The 17771-nt window shown below is 42.5% G+C and overlaps 1 protein-coding gene across 2 annotated transcripts in view; it reads right to left on the bottom strand.

The window, feature by feature from the left end:
* Positions 1–17771, bottom strand: part of Sntb2 (syntrophin beta 2) — an 83929-nt gene that overhangs the window by 15513 nt on the left and 50645 nt on the right. For both annotated transcript variants that reach the window (XM_076572119.1, XM_076572120.1), the window contains exons 3-5: positions 16915–17125; positions 9286–9428; positions 2875–3071 (exon numbers count right to left, since the gene is read on the bottom strand). In XM_076572119.1, coding sequence (XP_076428234.1) covers positions 2875–3071; positions 9286–9428; positions 16915–17125 — 551 coding nt within the window. The remainder of the gene's footprint in view (positions 1–2874; positions 3072–9285; positions 9429–16914; positions 17126–17771) is intronic.

The raw sequence follows: 17771 nt of genomic DNA, 5'->3' as shown, positions 1-17771 counted from the left end.
CATGCCAGCTGGTATTATTCCCAGTCCTCTCCCTGACACACTCTTGTGTCCATGGCATTCACCATCCCCACAAATCTGGGTTTCCTTCCACTGCTCTGGTCACTATGTATGGTGGTATTTTATTTGTACTGAAATGTGATTTTATTTGTATGTTAATAAATAAAGTTGCTTGGGGGTCAGAGCTAATAGCAAGCCATAGCAGAGCTGGGCTGTGGTGGTGGTGCACGCCTTTAGTCCCAGCACTTGGTAGAAAAGCTAGGTAGATCTCTGTGTGGTCAAGGATACAACCAGCATTGGAGACACACGCCTTTAATCTCAATACCATAGAAAACCTGGAGGGCTGTACATACAGGCAGTGACGAGGTAGTCATGTGTTTGGGTTTACAACCAATGAGAAAGACTATATAAAGACAAACACACAGGAAGTAGCTCTCTTTCGGAGAGGTCTCTTGGCTGAAGAGGCTAGCTTCAGCAGGAAGGGTAAGGATCTAAGCTCTGATCTCTTGGCTTTCTTCTTTGCATTGGTTCTGTGTTTCTTATTTAATAAGACGGTTGGTTACATCTACAACTATGTCTTAAAATCATGAAGGGACATTGGCTTTTTCACATCATATGGGGAATTACTGAATAGAAAGACAAACCTCTTAAAAGTAACTTTCTTTTTTCCAAGATAGGATTTCTCTGTGTAGCCCTGGCTGTCTTGGAACTAGCTCTGTAGACCAGGATGGCTTTGATCTCAGAGATTTGCCTGCCTCTGCCTCAGACTAAAGGGCTGTGCCACCACTGCCTGCCTTAAAGGTTAACTTCTAAAGATGTCCCTAATATTAACACACTTTAGTAAAGTTCAGGAGGAGAAGTGATTTATTCACTAAGGGGTCAATCAGTGTTGTACTGAAATGAATGTAAGCATGTTACCTACTTTGTACCTTTATGTGTATGTGTGGGTGCATGCACAGGTGCATGTATGTGTGTAGAGGCCAGAGGACAGACCTTGGAAATTGTTCCTCCCCAGTTTCTATCCATCTTTACCTTCCCAGCACTGGAGCTACACACACGAGTCAGCACAGCTGGATTTAGATGTAGACATGAGTTCTAGGGATTGAACTTGGGTCTTCCTACTGTGTGGCAAGCACTTTTCCCAGCCCATGTCTTTTTATTTATTCTTTTGGTAGTGCTGAAGACTGAATCTTAGACCCCTACATGGTACTACTGAGCTCTACTTCCTAAAACCAAAGACTGGTATTATTAAGAGGGTGAAGACCTAATGACACAGATGTTTTATGCCACAAATCCTGCTTCTACTCTACTCTGGGATCAGTTCCTTTGTTAACTTGTAGTTCTAGAGGGTTTCAATGTCTGCAAAGTTGACCTGACCTTACAGCAGAACAGACAGGGTGAGAATGAAGCAGGGAGATGGGGAGGGGTGGAGAGTCAGACAGACAGACAGACAGACAGGTTCTTGACCCAAGCTCTTTTGAGAATTTCAGGGCAACTTTGAAGGGAGCAGATCCCTAGAACTGTCAGAGAAAGGCTGGTGCTCAACAGTAAGAAAAGAAGCCACCCTATTAAGTCTAATCAACAAGCTAATTACAGAGGTTGACAGGACACTGCACTCTTCTCACAGCTTTAGTCAAGGACAGGAAATAAGGGCTTATTTACTTTTATCTCTCTCATTAAAAAGCATAGCTTTTGGTAAATACTAAAGCACACGGCAAATATTTGCTCATTTAATGAATGAAGGGGATCCACACTGCATATCCTCCGGGCACTGAATCCAGGCATGAGTACGAGTCATCTGGAGAGAGACAGGGGGCAGAAAGCACTGACTCTCTAAAAGAACTGTGACTCAAGTCCCAGCCACACCAACCCTAGCCTTTGTGAAACCGAAAGGCAAACTGAAATTAAACCTGTGTGCTTCCAGTGTAAGTGAACCACCACCAGGTTCATGGGGACTGGCCACCAGGGGGCGCGTCCACAGTGGAACACAACACTAGCAGGGACTAGCCACCAGGGCGCGCTTCCACAGCGGAAACATGGCAACCAGCTCCTTGAAGTACTAAGAGTGTTGACAGACTATTTTCAAACCTTTGAAGAGAAACTCCTGTTCCAAACACTTTATTTTCTGTAGCTACAATATCGCCAGATGCTTGTATTTAAGGGTGTCTAGCCATACCTTAGATGCCAAATCTTCTTATCTATAGTCAGTGCATCTAATTTTTATTGCCTGGGTTCTTACGCTATTAAATGTAGATTAAAATGATGAACAGTAAAAAAAAGCCACATGGTAGTAGGGTTCTTAATGCCATGTGGCAAGGAAGGGAAAGCTCTGCCAGTGAGACAGACACCAGATTTCTTCCCACCATCACCACTTGAGCTACCTAATGTCTTAACACAGTTTACAGTCGGCACACACAACGGTGGTTTCACTTTAATTCATGTCAGAGGCCAGGAGGGATGGTTCAGCTTTTAAAGGCACATACATCAGTCTTCTGAAGGACTCCAGTTTGGTTCCCAGCAACCACAGAAGCAAATCCTGTCTCTCCAGCTGCCCCTTTTTTTTGTCTCCAGGGGCACCTGCACACACATGGCACATATACACAAACACATGCCCACACACACACATCAATAAAAACAAATCCTGAAAGATACTATAATTACTGTTAGAAACCCAGGGTCAGGGCCAGGAATGTAGTGTATACCTGTAACCACAGTACTGGAGAAGTGGAGCAGGAGGATCAAGAGTTCAAGGTCATCCTCTCATCCTTGCCACATACTGAGTTCCAGTCCAGGATAGGCTATGTGAGGCCCTGTTGCAAACAAACAAACAGACAGACAAACAAACAAACGGAAAGAAACAAACTCAAGTATCTCTACCTAGGGAGACTTCCTTGACCAGCTCAGCAGCAGCATGACAACCTTGAACAAGTATTCTGGTCCAGGTCGACAAATCCCGATGTGTTTCAACCCTGAAGAGATGCATCTCAATGCCCTGCCGAGAGCCCGTCCTTGTAGCAAAGGTAAGGTCAGATCCAAGGGAGGGTGACCGACATCCAGAACCTGAATGAACCAATCTAGGACCACAAATAGAACAGAGAGCTAAAGTAATTACTGGAAGAAAATGTCAGGAATTTATGCCCATTGGTAAGCAGAAACTTATAAAAAACCTTCAGCAGTTTTTAGATAAATGCATTTCAAAACCAGATTGTGATATTTTGAAGTAGATACTATTCTTTAATCCTACAGAATAATCCCTGGTGTCACAAGAGGCAGGATATTACTTATTCTCTTCATTAAAAAAACAAAAACAAAAAAAACAAAAACCTACCAACAGAAAAAGAGATACAGAAAATTCTGCCAGGAGCTGGAGAGCTGACTCAGGTAAGGAGCACTTGCTGCTCTTCCAGAGGACCTGATATGACAGTTCACAACTATCTCCAATACCCTCTTCTGGCCTCCACAGGTACCAGGTACAACCATGATGCATGGACATACATGCAGGCAAAACATTCATATAAAGAAAACAAAAAACAGAAACAAAGCCCAAAGAACAAGAAAAGAAACGGAAGGAAGGAAGGAAGGAAGGAAGGGAGGGAGGGAGGGAGGGAGGGAGGGAGGGAGGGAGGGAGGGAGGGAGGAAGGAAGGAAGGAAGGAAGGAAGGAAGGAAGGAAGGAAGGAAGGAAGGGGAAGAAAAATGAATTCATCTAAATGTAGTGGTTTATGCCTGTAATGCCAACACTCAGGCAGTAGAGGCAGGAGGATTCTAAGTTTTAAACCAGCCCAAGGTACAGAGAGTGACCTCTCAGAACGAAACAAAACACCACACAAAATTGCAACCACAGCATATTCTACTCAGTGGACTAGAAAAGGAAGTCCTGAGCTGGAGAGGTGGCTCAGAGGTTAAGAGCACTGGTTGCTCTTCCAGAGGTCCTGAGTTCAATTTCCAGCATCCACATGGTGGCTCACAAACATCTGTAATTCAAACTTGTGCCTTCTTCTGGCATGTAGGTAGAACACTGTATTCATAATAAATAAGTAAATCTTTAAAAAAGGGAAGTTCTATGATTATCTACCATATGGATAAACTTTGAGGATTTTATGTTAAATGAAATAAACAAGTCACAAAAAAAATCCAACATGCACATGGTTCAACTTATATGCAGCACCCAACCTGATCCAGAATTATAATTTTTCTTGAAAACTAGAATTTTATCAGGGCAACAATTAGGGCCAGTCCCCTCATCAGGTAACGAATACCTTTGGACATTTTAGAGGAGGCTCCTAACAAACAGATGTGAGCATGGTGGCTTGCTAATCAGCCCTCTTCCAAGTGGAAACTGGTGGTTCATGAGGAGGAGCTCAAGCTCAGCTCACAACTCAATGACACAGATCCTTTATCTTGAAACATGGATCAGATGTACTTCAGAAGGAAGTACAGGTATTTTTTTTTCTCAGCTCAATAGTTCCTATTTCATCATGTAGAACATTGAAAGGATAAATACTCACAGGTTGAGATGAAATAAAAGTGATAGTTTGTGCTGGCAATGTGGCGTGTGTGGGTGTGAGCACCTGTTCCTATGTGGAGGACAGAAGGCATGTCAGGTGTCCTGTTCTATGATGACCTGTTCTGTGGCCTTATTTCCTTCCTTGAGACAGGGTCTCTTGCTGAATCTGGAGTGAGCCTGATGGCCAGAAAGTCCTAGCAATCCTCCTGCCTCAGCTCCCATAGCATTGGGGCTATAGGCACATGTGTGGGATGCCTGACTTTCTACCTGGGTGCTGGGACCAGAACTTAAGTGTGCTTGAAACAAGCACTCTACCCACTGAGCGAGCAATCTCTACCCCAAACTGAGTGTTTACAATTTCAGTAAAGACATTTTAAAGTAAACTCATTCTCCCCCTGCAAAGGCCATTAGGGAACACCATGCCTGCTGACACAGAGGTGTTCTGTGCATGTGACAGGTTGCCAATTGCCCTGAAACATGTAAAGGTATCCGCACTTAACTTACCCCCAGGGCAGCTGTTAGCACAGTGAAAACCACAAGTAACATTTCATAATTATACAGTATTACTATGAGATACGTTTGAACTTACAGACTTGCCCTATGGAGTTACCCGAGAACTGTGTTATTAAACCGATTCCTGCAGAACTTACATGCCAGGTGACCATGAGCGAGCTCAGAAAGCTTCAAGTTTTAAGATCATTCCACATATGATCCAAGTGAGATGGAGCGCAGAGGAAAGCAACAGGGTATTCTACCACACTCAGTTTGATTGCTAATCCATGTCAGACTTTACAAAACATCAATCTAGGACGTGACTTTGAAATATTTGGCAGACGGGATCTAATTCAAACCAGGTGCTGGACTTGGGGAGGAGCCATTTGGTTAGGACACACTGCCAAATGCCCCCCACCCCCACTTTTGTGAGGAAGCCAAATAAGCTCATGAAAAGATGAGCTTTACCAGTTTGGGCCATATCAGTCCCACAAGCTCCATGCTACTCAGTTGTCCACATGGCACAGGTGCCATGCTGTCCTTGGGTTCTGTCTCTCCCAGTCAAAGAGAAAGCTTACAGGAAAAGACTGCAAAATCCACAGCACCTAGGACATCAAGTCTTTCTGCCTGTGTTGTGTACCTAGCTTTGATATTAGTCAAGACCTAAAATAAAAATTCCCTTCAACATCTCCAGGCATTGCCAAAAATGTCATGTGTTCAGAGAAAACACCCCCCCCCCCCAGAGTTTTGATTTCTAAGAATCTAAATGTGAGTTGGGCATGGTGGTGCACACTTTTAATCCCAGCACTCAGGAGACAGAGGCAGGTGGATCTCTGTGAGTTCAAGGCCGGCCTGGTGTACAGAGTGAGTTCCAAGATGGCCAAGGCTACACAGAGAAACCCTGTCTTGAAAAACCAGAACCAAAACCAAAACCAAAACCAAACCACCAACACCACCAAACCTAAATGTGTATGTAATCCAACATAAACTGTAGCTGTTACTTTACACAAATCTAACAATGTTACTTGATCTTGAAATTTGAAACATGATTAATTATTAATTTACCAGGGATTGGGGCTGAAGAGATGAATAAGAACACCGACTGCTCTTCCAGAGGTCCTGAGTTCAATTCCCAGCACCCACCCACGTGGTGGCTCACAACCATCTGTAATGAGATCTGGCACCCTCTTCTGTATACATAATAAATAAATCTTCAAAAAAATTTACCAGGGATTACTTATTTTTTATTCATTCATTCATTTATTTATTTATTTTTAAGTTTTTTGAGACAGGGTTTCTCTGTGTAGCTTTGAGCCTTTCCTGGAACTTGCTTTGTAGACCAGGCTGGCCTTGAACTCACAGAAATCTGCCTGACACTGCCTCCTGAGTTCTGGGATTAAAGGCATGCGTCACCACCACTCGGCTTTTATAGCCTTTTTTTTTTTTGTTTGTTTGTTTTTGTTTTTCAAGACAGGGTTTCTCTGTGTAGCTTTGTGCCTTTCCTGGAACTCACTCTGTAGCCCAGGCTGGCCTGAACTCACAGAAATCCACCTACCTCTGCCTCCTGAGTGCTGGGATTAAAGGCATGTGCCACCACCGCCCTGGGATTACTTATTTTTTTAGATAATCAAGATCTTTCTTTTCCTTTCCTATATGTTTCTGCTATCTTTTTTCCTGTCTATTCATTTGAACTTGGAGCTTACTGATTCCAGGGGACTAACAGGCAGTGAGCTCCAGGGATCTGCCTGTCTCTGCCTCCCCAGGGCGGGACTGCATCTATACCTGATTTTTTGCAGGGGTTCTGGGTATCTGAACTCAGGTCTCAATGCTTATACAGCAAGTACTTTACCAACTGAGTTGTCTGCCAGCTCCACTTGGCTTCATTTTCTTGATGCTACTTGAAGCACAAACACTAACTCTTACTCCTTTTTCTCATGTGGCATGTTTTCTTTTCTTTCTTTTTTCACATAGGCTCTCATGTAGCCCAGCCCAATCCTGAACTCCTGATTTTACTGTTTCTACCTCTCAAGTGCCAGGATTACAGGTACGTGGGGCCATGTTTGGCTTTGCATTTGTTATCTTTGTTTGTTTGTTTTTGTTTGTATTTATTTATTTTTGAGACAGGGTTTCTCTGTGTAGTTTTGGTGCCTGTCCTCTCTTTATAGACCAGGCTGGCCTCGAACTCACAGAGATCCACCTAGCTCTTGCTCTCGAGTGCTGGGATTAAAGGCGTGCGCCACCATTGCCCAGCTGCATTTGTTCTTCATGTCATACCTAAGAAGGCTCTGGGTAGACCTACTCCTTTAAATACACAACTGCCCCATTTTCCTTACTACTAAGGTCCTTTGATGAGCGACATCTAATGGATAGAAATTGCTTGTTTATGAGGCAGTGTAATTTCTAGCATTACGGAATGAAGGTTTATTTAGAGTGTTCTAAATCTTTGGGATACAGGTTAATTGGTCTAACCATAACTGTGGCAACATGTCCTTGTTTTTGTAGGATTCCTGTCCCGCTCTCAGTGAAAGCGAGACAAAGTAGAGTAAGTGGGGCATTATACACAAGCACCATGGGACGTTCCCAGATGACATCATAGATTTTGATGTCAGACTAGCTTTACTTCAGTGAGGGCATGGGTACTGACATTTATGTCTTCTACAAGATGCTTCTACCCTCAAGGAATTAAGGAAAGCACACCTTCCTGTTCTCAAGTTCAGGAGATGCTTTAACTCTGTTCTGTAAATGAAACACAGGAAAGCTCTATGACAATTTTAAAATCTATTTTCATGAAAAGAACGATACCAGCTGCATGTGGAGGCACACACCTTTACTTCCAGTTCTTGGAAGGCAGAGGCAGGTGGATCTCTGAGGTCACGGCTAGCCGGGTTAGATATTAAGTTCTAGGCCAGCTAGGCCTACATAATGAAGCCCTGTCACAAAAGCAAATTTGCGGTTGTTCAGAACAGAAAGCATTCAGTGTTCTCTCTCTGTGGGGCCCAGCAGATGGTCCAGCACTTCCCTCTTTCACTACCAAGTACTTTTCTGAGCGGCTCCCCCATTTAATGAAGCCACTAGATTACCTTCCACTTGCTCTTTCCATCAAGGGCAAATGGCAGTTCCAACAAAGCATCGCTAAGAGGCAGCTCCAGCTCAAGAGAGAACACAGACTTCTCGTGGATTGTTTACTGCACTGAGAGAGACTTGTAAATGAATCCTGAAAGCGGTCTTGTGGGGCTTTTCAGTTACACAACATCTGACTCTAAAATCCACATGAAACGGAATTTGAGTCTGTTTCTAGCTGTAGTTATTGTCTCTTAAGACACCCAAGTTTCCATCTCTCTTGTTCTCCCGCCTAACTCCACAGATTTGTGATGGTGGGGACATTCTGTGGCTTCAGGACAAAGCCGTGCTTATTGCCATGTGCTCTGTTGTTGCAAAGATATTCTGGCTAAGTGGAGTGGCTTATCCACTTACCACAGTCTGGTTTAAACCATTTCATCACCTACTCAAAAGGCTGCTACAATTTCAGTGCTTTTCCAGTCACAGTCAATAATACAGAAAAACCAAACCACCCAAACCCCTACTATCTCCACGACTAAGCAAGTTTTAAAAGGAACAGCCACTCTCACCAATTTAAACAGCACACACACACACACACACACACAGACACACAGACAGACACAGACACATACACAGACACAGACACACATACACACACAGACAGACACATACAGACACACAGACACACACACACACACAGACACACACACACACAGACACACACACACACAGACACACACACACAGACACACACACACAGACACACACACAGACACACACACACAGACACACACACACAGACACACACACAGACACACAGGCACACACACACAGAGACACAGGCACACACACAGACACACACACACACACACACACACAGACACAGACACACAGACAGACACACACACACACAGACACACACACACAGACACACACAGACACACACACACACAGAGACACACACACACAGACACACACACACACAGACAGACAGACACACAGACACAGACACACAGGCACACACACACACACAGACACACACACACACAGACACACACACACAGACACAGAGTGACTGAAGCAATTTATTCTGTTAAGAGCTGCAAAATGATGAGTTGGGGAAAAAATCATTTTGTCTATGTTAGCTTCTTAAATGCTATTTTAGGCACCAAAGGCAGTAGAATTCACTTTATAGTTGACTTAAGAGTAATTTTCTTTCTTTTGTCTTACCTTGTGGCAACTAGAGGGTAGCTATGACATGGCGATGCCCAGGCATCTCTTGTCCATGGCATACAATCATAAAGCAGCAGGTCCTTCTCGGTCACAGCCATGAGAACAGGCCTCCACTGCTGTCTTCCACCATCTAGTTTTGCCTGTTACAATGGTGAGATCCAGAGTCAGAGCTAACTATGAGAACGATGTGCTTTCTGCAGAAGTGACTTGACCTAATAATGGGGGTCTTTGTTTTGCTCCCCACCCTAACAGATTTGAGATACAGAATCATCCCCATGAGGTTACTTCCATAGGTAGGTATTCCCCACTGGTAAGTGTGAAGTGGGGGTATATTTGAAAAGTTAACAAGTCACAGGCATTATCTAGTGACATGACAATTTTACTCTATTCCTTAAAAACTGAGCATCTTCAATTCTAATTAATATACACTGTTATGTTCAAAATGTGTATGTCTAATGTATGATATCTTTTAGGAACAGGATGGAAACTCATGTCTTCTACTGGAGAATCTATATGTAATGTTTTGACTAAGATCTGCAGTAAGGAAGCTGAGTATGGTGTAGTTCATGCCTGTAATTTCAGCACTCAGGAGATAGAGGCAGGTAGATCTCTGAATTCAAGTCTAGCCAGAGTTATATAGTGAGGCCTTGCCTCAAAAAACAAAACAAAACAAAACAAAAAATTCAACCTACAGTTAATAAATACATTGTTCGGGGTTGAAGAGATGGCTCAGTGATTAAGAGCACTGGCTGTTCTTCCAGAGGACCCAGGTTCAGTTCCTAGCACCCACATGGCAGCTCACAACTATCTATAACTCCAGTCCCAGGGGATCATGCAGGCAAAGCACCAATGTACATTAAAAAGAAATAAAAAGAAAGAAAAAAAATAAAGATAGACAGACACTGCTCATTGCAATCCAACACAGAAAATGTATATTAATTAGTATTTTGAATATTTTATAACAATATATTTTAAAATAACACAATTCTGTATGCTGTAGAACTTACTATAGTAAATTATAGCCTATTTTGTTTCAAAAAATTGCTGACCATGGGTCAATGAGATGGCTCATCATTTAAAAAGTACTTGCCATATAAGCTTGACAACCTGAGTTTGATCCCTGGAGGCCATGGTGGATGGAAAAAACCAACTCTCGAAAGTTTTCCTCTGACCCCTCCACACCTGCACTGTAGAATGCGTAAGCCTGCACTCATACACACATATACATCAAATGTATACACAATAATAAGTATAAAAAATTTGGATACGATGCAGTTTGTCTTTCTGATACTCTGATTTAAACAGGGGGCCTCATTCTAGGCAATGGCTATCCTGTTGAACTAGGTCCCCAGTGCTACACTGTTATTTTGGAAAACACAAATGCAAGAGTTCACTTTATTTAGGAAGTTACGTGTTTTGGCTTCAAATATACATATTTTTATCTGCATAAAGCTGAGTTATCTACGAAGTTTAAAAATCTAAGAAAATAGCCAACTACTACTTATTCATATGTCAAGGATCCAGGGCCAAAATGGAAAGGACTATGATCAAGAAAAGTCCCGTCATCATCAAAACCCTGGTCCTCTGCAGATAAGGCTGCGAAAGAGCATTGTACCTTACCCCTGCCCCTCCAAGTCATCCCTGACTGCCTCCAGGAGAACTCAAGTTGGTGAATCACTTGTCTCTTCGATACCTGTCTTCAGAACCACTTTTTCTTTCTTTTCTTTAAGACTTCTGAAGGGGGCTGAAGAGATGGCTCAGTGGTTAAGAGCACTGGCCACTCTTCCAGAAGAGTTTAATTGTAACTCCAATTCCAGTGGATCCCAAAATGACCCCTTCTGGCCTTGTTGGCACCAGTCATTAGTGTGGTGCAAAGATACAAATGTAGGTAAAACATCCAAACACATTAAATCAAACAAACCAAAAAACATAAAAAACTTCTGAAGGTAATTAGGATGTGGCAGAACATTTTAAAGACACACTTAGAATCTACAAGAGGCCTAAGTTATCTGGTTCTGTGTGTGTTGTCTTTTTTTTTTTTTTTTTTTTGAGACCAGGCTGGCCTCAAATTCATAGAGATCCACATGCCTCAGTCTCCCAATTGCCAAGATCAAAGGTGTGTACCACCATGCCCGGCATGTACTAAAAACATTTAACTCAGGTTCTCACATTCATTTGAGACAGGGTCTCACGCTGTAGCCCTGGCTGGCTTTGAACTTTGAGATCAGCAGCCTTCTGAGTGCTGGAATTAAAGGAATGTGCCACCACACACCTTTGGGTCTCTTTTCTCCTAGCCAAAGCTACAGTCTGATTCCAGGAGTGGGAAATGAAGCCTGTGAGAGAACCAATGCACTCTAGTTTTCTAAGATTCTCATCTCTGGCTAGCTGCAATCTGGTGGAAGAATATCAGTTATCAGGCACAGTGGTGCATGCCTGTAAGCCCAGCAGCACCTGAGAAGTGCAGGCGGGAGCATTGATCAGCTATTAAAGGTCATTCTTGGCTACACAGAGTTCAAGCTAACCCTGCCTCAACAAACAGTGGTGGCCAGGGAGATGGCTCAGCAGGGAGGGTGCTTGCTGTCAATCCTACAATCTGAGTTCAATCCCACAAGACCCACACCGGTAGAGAGAACTTATTCCCTTAAAATGGCCCTTGACTTGCACACATATGTGCACATACACAAACACAGACATGATAGACAAATGTTAAAAAACAATGAAGAGAGAAAAGTCTGAGATTCTTACTTTTTTTGGATCATAAAGCCCCCAGAGAGATTTCTAGATTACTAGTACTAAGTGTGTCGCAAGACTGTTATGGATAATATTCAAATCACAGTAGGGAAGACATTATCCAATTTATCTTCTCAATTAGTTAAACTGATACTAAGATTACTTTTCTCTGTCTACAGTTTCAGGTGCCCAGGATGGCCTCACACTTAGCTATTTAGTTGAGGATGACTTTGAACTTCTTATCCTGCTTCTACCTCCAGAGTACAGGGTTACAGACAGTCATCACCATGCTGAGTTTACGTAGTGTTGGGGTTCAAACCCAAGGCTAAGCAAACACTACCAATTAAGCTACATTCTAACTCCAACAATCTTATTTATTTATTTTGGTTTTTGAGACAAGGTTTCTTTGTGTAGCTTTGGCTGTCCTGGAACTCACAGAGATCCACCTGCTTCTGCCTCCAGAGTGCTGGGATTAAAGACATGTGCCGCCACCACCTGGTCAATAATTTTATTTTTTTAAATAAAAATTTCCATTGAGTTACAAGAATGAGATTTTGAAGGCTATTCCAGATTATATACATTTAGAAAATCTAAATTAAACATATTTCTTTCCAAAAAAGGTACTGTAGGCCCTTAAAAGAAAATATGTTACTATCAATAAGTAATGTCCAATTTCAAGAGACAGAGAGAAAGAGAAAGAAGGGGGAGTTTTGTTTAATTTACAATTTGTTAAAAGTGTTGATTCTTAGGACTGGAGAGAGGGTGCAGTGGTTAAGAGCACTTACTGGTCTTGCAGAGGACCTTTGTTCAGTTCCTAGCATCCACAACTCCCTAAGCAGCCAAAGGCCTTAAATTTCCTAATCTTCCTGCTTATACCTCAAGAGTACAGGTTTACAGGTATGCCCAGTTTATATAGTACTGGCGATGGAACCCAGGGTTTTATGCATGCTAAGCAAACAATTTACCAACTGAGCTACATCGACAGCTCTGAGCACTTAGGTTTTTGAGACAGGACCTAACGTAGCCCAGCCTGGCCTAGAACTCACTCTGTATTAGAGATTGTCCACAAAATCCCAATCCTCTTACTTCTACCTCCTGAGTGCTGAGATTATAGACATGAACAATCACACCCAACTTCAAGTCTGTAGTTTTAAAAACTGTTATTAATATTAGTGTGTGAGTATATATGTTGCGTATGAGCATGCCATAGGGCCAGTGTGGATGCTTCCATTGCAGGTTCCATGCACTTTTATCCACCAAGCCATCTCACTAGCCCAAGCTCTTAATATTTACTTACTGATTTGAGACAGGGTCTTATATAGCTTTGGCTATCCTGGAATTCACAATGTAGACTAGGCTGGCCTTGATCTCACAGAGATCCACCACATGCCTTTGCTTCCTAAGTGTTGACATTAAAGTTGTGTACCAGACTCAAGTCCTTGGTTTTCAAAGAATCTTTTTCTCTCTTCTGTTTGCTTATTTGCCTTAATGTTTAAGGATATTGTTTGTTTTTAGTAAAGTAAAAATGCTGCCTGTGTACACAGTATGTGTTTTCAGTTGTGGTATCAGCACAAACAGCCTTGAGGGTTTATAACTAAATTTCTAGCTAGAGAAAAAAAGGGGATACTAATGAGGGTTTCTGTTTGCTTGTATTTCTACATCCACAATATACACCTGGCCAAACATCAGCTTTTTCTAAATTTATTTTCCAATAAACAAGCAACACTAAATATTACTAAAAAATATTAATATTTCTAAAACCCCATGATCCTATCAATCAATCTCTGTCTCTAAGCCGACAGATGAATGCCATGCTAGCTGATAGCTTGACTTTATCTTCATGAGATAGTCTTAGTTAGAATTACCCAGCTAAGGCCCTGAACCCGTGAAACTATATGAAGTCAATGTCTGTTATTTTAAGTCAGTAAATCTTGGAAACATTTGAGATCTACAGGTGGGTAACTAACATTTCTTATAACTAGTCATTTTCTGGAGATTATTCTTCAGAGAGAGAAATTCTCTAATCTCTAAACTCTCATGATCCAAACATCAGAACTGATATAAACGTAATTTTTCTTTTTGATTTCTCTTATGTGTATGAGTGCTCTGCCTTCGTTATGCATATGCATTTGCATGCCCATGGCATCAGATCTCCGGAAGGCAAGTTACAGGTCACTGTAAGCTGCCATGTGGGCGCTGGGAATCAAACCCGTCTTCTGCAAGAGCATCAAGAGCTCTTAACTGTTGAGCCATCTCTCCAGCCTCTCCAAATGTTTAAAGAAACAATTCTATCTGACAGAGGGCTAATGAAGCAGACAGGTGACCTTCTGTCCACGCCCCTTCTGCCTTCCACCTCTCCTGTCTCAAAACACTTCATTCACGGCAATGCATTTTGACAAAGTCATCAAATAAAGGTTTTGAAAAAACATTGCTTGTGTATATGGAGGTCAGAGGACAGTTTTGTGGAGCTGGCTATCTCCAACATTTATGAGGCTCTGAGGATTAAACCCAGGTCATCAGGCTTGGGCAGCAAACACTGAATCCACAGCCACTGCATGGACCCTGGCTGACAAAGTATGTATGTACATGTATATATGTATGTATGTATTTTTTTTATTTATTTGGGACAAAGTTTCTCTGTGTAACCCTACCTGTCCTGGAACTCAAAGGCCCTCCTGCCTCTGCTAGAATTAAAGGTGTGTGTGTGACATTATACCCTGCTCCCAGATATAATCTTAGGGCCCAAATATATTCAGATAATATAGGCTCCCTTGTTATCTGATCCATGTGAGCAAAGACCAGAGAGTTTAGATAATACATGTATGACAAGATAAACACAAGAATCTACTACAGTATTGTTTGTAATGATAAAATATCAGGACAACAAAGCTGGGGACACTCTTATTAGCTACAGAACGGAATGTTTTACAGAATAGGGTAGCTCTCTATGTATTGTATGGGAAGCTCTCCAGACAGACTGTTTAAAGAAAAAGAAAAAGAAAGATGTAAGTTCTATATATGAGAAAAGGGGGCCAACAAGTAGCTCAGTGGGTAAAGTACTCTATGAGCAAGCCTGGTGACCTGAGCTTGATCCCTAGAGCCCACCAAAAGTGGGAGGACCAACCTGACTTCACAGGCTGGGCAGCGGTGGCGCACGCCTTTGATCCTAGCACTCAGGAGGCAGAGGCAGGTGGATCTCTGTGAGTTCAAGGCCAGCCTGGTCTACAAAGAGAGTTCTAAGACAGCCAGGGTTGTTACACAGAGAAACTCTGTCTCAAAACAAACAAACAAACAAACAAACAGACAGACAAAAGAAAACAAAACAAAAAACCAACCAACCACCAACAACAAAAAAACCAAGCCTGACTCCACAAAGTTGTCCTTTATCCTTTGACCTCCACATGTTCTCTGTGGTACGTGCAGGCCCACACTCACAAAGACACACATACACACACATTTTTTTTAAGAGGAAAAGAATATATACTCATATTTTTCTTTCATTTGCATAAAGAAAATATCTAAAGATTTACTGGGGAAAAGGACATGAATTAGGGTGATAGGAACAGTACAGTAATAAGGGCAAGAATTTTGTCTTTTTTCTTTCCCCACCGAGACAGGGTTTCTGTGTGACCGACAGTGAGGGATGTAACTGGATAGTACATGACCCTTTCCCCTGTGTGCTGAACCCGGGATCTAAGACTTGTGATCTTGAGTTCTCCCTTCCCCCTCATTTGGCATCCACTTAGGCTTTCGTGGCTCTTTTCTTTTCACTTTTCAGTTATGGACTAAATTGAATCTTGTTTGATGGCTTGTAAAATAGTTTATATATTTTCTTCCTCTGGTATTGGAGATTAGGCCTAGGACCTTGTATGAATCAGACAAGTGTTTTACAATGGAGTTTTATCTCCAACCCTGTATTTTGTATATTGTAAGTTCTAAGTCAGGGACATACACCAGAGACTGTTGCCCGTGAGAACACTGCCAATAGTCTACAAAGAGTGGAGAAACTAGGACCTCGGAGTCAAATCCACTCTTCAACCTGCTTTTCTAAAGTTTTAGTAAAACACAGTCCATTTATTCTCATGATGTCCGAGACTTCTTGCTTGCTATTTCAGCAGAGTCAAAGCATGTTGCTATGTGCTATTAATACACACAGTTCACTGACCCAGACACCCATTTAAAGATTGTATTCGTGTGTTTGTGTTTTATGTGTGTGTAGGTGGAGCATGGAGGATAGGAAAGTGTTGGATTCCTTAGAACAGGAGTTATAGGCAATTGTGCAGCACAGCTTGTTATGAAGGTGCTGGTGTCTGAACTCTGGTCTTCTTGATCGCACAGAAAACACTTAACCACTGAGACATCTCTCCGGGCTCTTGACTCTAGTCCTAAATCACAAAAGGCACCCCATGTTGTTTAGAGAGATGGTAACAGGAACATCTTTGATGATACCACAAAGGTTAATTCTGCTGCTGCAGGTGATGATTAGAAATCAGTAGCTAAAGTGTAGAAAGAAGGGAGGGAGGAGGAACAAAAGACAAACACAAGAGTTGCAATGCAGCCATCCAGGAACTGAGTGATACATAATCTATAGATGTATCTGCAGGCAGGCATGGTGGCACACGCCTTTAATCCAGCACTGTAGAAGCAGAGGCAGGTGGTTCTCTGTGAGTTCAAGGCCAGCCTGAACTACATGGTCTACACTCACACACACACACACACACACACACACACACACACACACACACACACACACACGGGGTAGGGACAGGGAGAGAGGAAGAGAGAAGGAGAAACAGAGTGAGAGAGAGAGAAATTATGTAAATAGGTATAGCTATAAATCGTCTAGATATATGTCACTAACTCTGAGTGGCGATGAGTAAAACCTGTCCCACCTACCTGTTCTGCCAACCAGGCAATGTGCTTGACTTCCTTGCTGCCTCCCGCTGTACTGGTTGCACCAAGCATGGCATTGAGTTCAGCCAGTACCTGTGGGAGGAGAGCCATTATGTTGGTGTGGATAGCTACGAACCAGGAGTGTGCTGTGGCCGTATCTTTGCAGCGTAGGATCAAGGTGTTCCTGCTATCAGGAGAATGGAGCTCTATCAATCTGTATGGAGAAAGAAAAGAGAAAAATGAGCTAGGTTCCAAGTCATCACACCACCAGAGTTAACATACTAACTGCAAATCTAGTCTAATATTGTGATTTTCAAGTAGAGACACTTGAATTCCTCAGAGTCCAATTCCCGAGAAAACCACAAATGTTTGGATAATAATCGGGACTAATGGGTGGACTTGTGCTGTGCCTATGGGATGGTCAATAATGGGACACTTCACTTTGCCTTAATTTCTATGTCAAAGAAACAGAACTAGTGCCTGCGGGACACTGCAGGCAGGAACACTAACCCCCCCACCCCGCCACGAGCACACACACACACACACACACACACACACACACACACACACACACACGTATATTATGGATATAAAAGACAGAGCTGTGTGTATCCCACATACTCTACATACTTGCTATGTATCCGAGGATGACCGAGGATGACCATGAATGCCCACCCCTCTGGCCTTCAGCTCTCAAGTGCTGGGATTACAGGTGAATTTTACCACACAAAGCTAAAAGAATTTTATATCTTAAAAATTAAAAAAAATATTTTAAAAATAATTAGGAGCTGGAGAGATGGCTCAGTGGTTAAGAGCACTTGCTGTTCTTCCAGTGGACTCAGGTTTGAATCTCAGCACCT

The sequence above is a fragment of the Peromyscus maniculatus genome, chromosome 5 (assembly GCF_049852395.1).
Source record: "Peromyscus maniculatus bairdii isolate BWxNUB_F1_BW_parent chromosome 5, HU_Pman_BW_mat_3.1, whole genome shotgun sequence".
NCBI lineage: Eukaryota > Metazoa > Chordata > Mammalia > Rodentia > Cricetidae > Peromyscus > Peromyscus maniculatus.
This window is presented reverse-complemented; position numbering and strand designations above follow the sequence as displayed.